Source organism: Physcomitrium patens, chromosome 11 (assembly GCF_059467195.1).
Source record: "Physcomitrium patens ecotype Gransden chromosome 11, ASM5946719v1, whole genome shotgun sequence".
NCBI classification, from domain to species: Eukaryota; Viridiplantae; Streptophyta; class Bryopsida; order Funariales; family Funariaceae; genus Physcomitrium; species Physcomitrium patens.
This window is the reverse complement of record NC_143420.1, coordinates 1689535-1694060: the sequence shown is the minus strand read 5'-3', so window position 1 is coordinate 1694060 and position 4526 is coordinate 1689535. Positions and strand designations below refer to the sequence as shown.

The window sequence follows — 4526 nt, the reverse complement described above, 5'->3', positions numbered from 1 at the left end:
TGTGTTACATTACAACAAAGATTTAATTTCTTCATGTGGAGATTAAAGATGATGCCTATATTGAATAGCCATAAGACTTTATGGCTTTTTACAACAAAGACATATAAATCATAGATTAGGGTTAGAACCAATTCTAGTGATTCAAAAAAGAGTTTCTGGCTTAGTTTACAATAAAGCCTGGGGTGGGTTCGCCTATGCCAAATACACATCAGATGGCAGGAAGATCTTTTCTGCAATTCGCCGCCATTCTGATCCTCTAGGGTGGTCTGACGCCTGTGATTCTTATCTTCACTTTCCCTAGAATCAAATGAAGTAACCCTCACACAGCTTTTCTTCACCGGGGTTGAATAGTGTTCCTACATCTTGCGTCTAGGGTCCCTAGCATCACCACAGTAGCCGACTCTTCCAATTGTCGCTGAATCCTCCCACACAAAAGTTGTGAAGTCATCTTAAAAGACTATGACAATGCTTTTCAAGCATCTTCCGTAGGAACCACGTACACAGGAACAAGCAGAACTCCCAAAGTTGCAACCTTTTCTGCCCTATAGCAGCTCAGTGTGTAGACGACACAGTGTATTCAGAAAATGAAGGATTTAATCCACTCGTGAAAACAACTGCACACCCCACAGCTCGAACAGCGTCAAAAGGGTCTGGAAAAATGACCAGACTTGAATTCTGTATACTCGATTATGCTGTCTAGTACTAGAATCGCCGCTTGTGCCTGACACAGGCATCTAAGACCACTAACGATGATTCACGAGACCCAGAAAACTTGGGAAGATTTCTGGAGTGCATTTACTTACACTGTGCCACACATACATCTACATTCGAAACTAAGTACCAAAAGAAGAGTTGTTCTCTCTTGTATATTGTACAAGTTAAATGTCTTCTTCGCTAATCGCCTAAAATTTAGAGTAACTTGACTTGGCTGTACACCCTTCTTCAAATTGGTTGGAGTATTTTGCACAGGCGCGTAAGGAGCAGCCACCTGTAGTAAGGAACTATTCACAAGATGAGCTATTGACAGCAGTTTACGTATCTAGGGAGCAATGGTTGCTTGCTTGCAACATTAGAAAATCTCAGGCACACGCCGGTATATGCAGACGATGAATGTCTACACGTCTGCGTCGTATGGTGTAAAGTTTGAAACGTGGACATGGGATCTCTATTTCAGCTGCTTCTTCTTCTTCTTTTTCTTGTCCGCTCCCATCGGATCGCCGCACGGCTCCAGCTTTTGCTGCACTTGCAACTCAAAAGGCACCATCCTCGTCTCCCAGAACGCGTCTTGGGTGATGTAAGTAGTGTGCACAACCCCCTCGATGTTGAACAGTGCGTCCGTATTCTCGAGCTCCTTGGGAAATCTCCAAGAGAGAGTGTCATCGAACTCAGTTCCCGAGAAATTCACGCCGCCGTTTGTGCCAAATGGTAAGACCAGCAAGGGGTTGATGGGAGCTCGTTTACCAAACTGCCATATCGACTTCTTCGTCTCTAAAAGCATGGGGTTCCACCGATCAAACGATTGCCCTTGCAAGTTTGACAAGTTCCAATTGAACTTGCCTCCCCGATCGCCCGACGCGGGGAGCTGCTCCATTCGCCAAGGCTTCCCGTCAATTTTAGACACTGTTGATTTTCCGAATTGGATACCAAATCCGGCTGTTGGCGCAGCTTTCAAACTCCCGTGAACCGAAACACGGATTTGCTCGGCGACTCCAACCTTCATCGCCATGTTAGAAGAGGACGCTGTCATGCTGACGGATGTCATTGTGGGCGTAACGGGCGTGATAGTCAGGGAGACAAACGTTGGAAAGTGCCCAGTTCTTCTCTCCTCCCATATCTGATTATCCACCGTCAAGCGCACATGGTTGATTCCAATGGTCATCTCGATATAGTTGGGTTGGATGTCTACAAGAACCTTGAGTTGAATATTGAGCTTCATGCGCTGGGGAATGATGGGCTTTATGTAGTGGTAAGGCCGCATCAATTGCTGCAACTCCTTTGTATTCTGATACGAGGTTTCAAGTTCCATGAGCAAAACGGGAACCTCCATGAAGAGCTCCCACACTCCGAGTTGTGACCTGCTTGTGCATCTCCAGAGCTTCCCCTCGTCGTTTGAATCGCTTGACAAGGCCGAAGTATTCTCCACCGAGTGATACAGCGTGTATAATATGGTATCTCTCCCCAGCTTGGCCGCGATTTTCATCGCGAGCTTCGAAAATGTCTCGGCCAGACCATCCCTAATTTGAAGTAGTTCTGCAACTTCCGGAGGAACCTTGGCAATGGGTACCGTCTTGCTATCAGTGGGACAGGCGTTGCTCTCGTCCCGCTTGGTTAGAAGCTCTTGGACAACAGCCCCATTGCCATTGCTCACTGCGATGAGAAGACATCTCCAGATACAGTAGGTCTGGTAGCACGCCCTAGTAGCCTTATGAACAGTCTCTTCGTCCGAATTCAGAGCCTGCAGCTTCAACTTCTCCGACTCCAGAACATGGGTCGCTGCAGGCAGTTGAGACTTCACCTTGACAATACTCTTAATCCACTCAGTAGTCAAGCGTGCGCGGACGAAAGGGTATGCACCGCCTTTTGCCTTGCACAACTCAAATCCCATCAGTGCAATCATGGGCAAGTTCGTGGTGCGCAAAATTTCCTGTACAATCTCATATTTGCCCCCCTCAACAGCATTTAGCAAGGCGAAGGCTAAGAACCTGGGAGTGAGAACGGAGCAATCCAGCTCCCCGAGCGCTCTCCGCAGTCTCATCACAGCTTGAGCATGGCCCCCCTCAGCGGCACGCACCAATGCATGGCCAACTACATGCCCGTGAAGCATGTGATCCACGCCTATGACATTACTCATCCGCCACTGAGCCCTATCGCACAAAGCCTGATACAACTTGTCGTCCTTAATCCTAAACTCTGCTGCATCTTGCCACAACGCTTTCAAGCTCGGCGTCCCAACATCCTTTCCAGCACACTCCAGCACAAGCTCAAGGTTTGGCTTTTCTCCGGACCTCGCCGCCCCGCGCTCCGCCACTCGCAGCGCGTTCAGAAGCCCCGAGGAATCTTTCTTGTCCATCTCCACACTCCGCATCACCTCAATTATCCCACCGCACCCTCACCCAATGCTCGCAAGCGCCGCAACCCTCTACACCTCCAGGTTCACCCTTCATCTAACCTCTAAAGCACAAATACAGAACCTCCTATTAAAACAATCTATTCTCGCTTGCCATTCCCAAATTCCAACTCCCGACCCTGCACACCCACCGCGAGTTTCCGACTACCACATGAAAACCACTCCTTTCACGTGACTTCCTTCACAAACTACAGAGCATCGTCACCAACCACTCCATTCAGGGAGACGACTTCAGACCCGTTTCTGACGCAACATCATCTCTGCTGCGCGGTAATCTGCATCTGCTACCCACATCATAACCCTCTGTCAAGACCTACATTCGTCCCACTCTTACTGCTCCCACTATCACCTAGGAAAAATCTTCGTGACTCACACATGACTTCTTCAGGGCTTAAAACTGTGTTGTTCCCCTAGACGATTCTTACCCATATTCCCACCCAAAGCCAACCTGCAGCCACTTTGCAGGAGTCACCAGCATCTGGTGGATCAATCACGAGGAGCGCCGCTCAATAATGCCGCTACAGAGCCGCTAGACGCTGCAGGACCCACCACCTAACTGAAGCAAAAACCTTTCCAAAGTGAAAAAGGCACTGGTTTGACAAGGGTGTATTATAAGGGTCCAAGAGCCACCACACAAGAGGTATAGAAAGACAAATGAGCAATGATATTGCTGCTCACATAACAATATGACTATGCGGTAATATACATCTACATGCATATATATATATATATATATATATATTTATTTACTCACACAAAAAAAAAATCTGCCAAATCCATCACTTCGGATGGAAGTGCTCTTGGAATGAAGTTTTCTGGCCAACAAAGTCCTCCACGATCGAAACAACAGAAATTTCTAGTCATCTTGTTCCGTAGGATGTCCCTGTGCCTCATAAATGCCTGGCTTGTCAGCTGTGCGGTGGTGGCAAAAAGGTCCCCCATCCCCCCCACCCCCCAACCTCAGGAATTGGCCGCCTTAAGGCCATACTGGCCTCGGGTGGGGGCTCCACCGTCGATGATCCTTGCAACTGTCTCGCATGAGGATTGTTTCTTCGTCGTCTTCTACTTCTTCGCCGTGTCCACGCAGTTGAAGGGCTGCGTTGACGCGCTTCGTCGCAGACCAGATCTGCCTGCCCCCCTTGACTACCTACCCTGCCTACGTGGTCGTTGAATTTTGTCGACATGGCACAGGTGGCGGTATCACCAGGTCGGAACAACAAAGACAACAACAAAGCAATGAAATGAATGAAAGAGAGCATCGAGAGAACTCAATAATCTGTCGATTTACCAAAAGTATTTTTTTTTTTTTACTTATTCTACTTATCTCCCAAAATCCATATAATATTGTTAGAATGCATGTCAAATATTTGTATATATATATATATATATATATGTTGAC

General features: G+C 47.5%; 1 protein-coding gene across 1 annotated transcript; it reads right to left on the bottom strand.

Moving 5' to 3' along the window:
* Positions 1–576: 576 nt before the first annotated feature.
* LOC149988084 (uncharacterized) lies at positions 577–3559 on the bottom strand. Its single transcript, XM_090254032.1, has one exon. It carries the CDS (start codon positions 3083–3085, stop codon positions 1166–1168), a length of 1920 nt encoding a protein of 639 aa, XP_090110158.1. The 5' UTR covers positions 3086–3559; the 3' UTR covers positions 577–1165.
* Between the last annotated feature and the right edge of the window lie 967 nt (positions 3560–4526).

What these genes read in the sequence shown, in the direction of transcription:
- LOC149988084 (XM_090254032.1), bottom strand. Translation starts at nt 3,085, where the DNA reads ATGCGGAGTGTGGAGATGGACAAGAAAGATTCCTCGGGGCTTCTGAAC.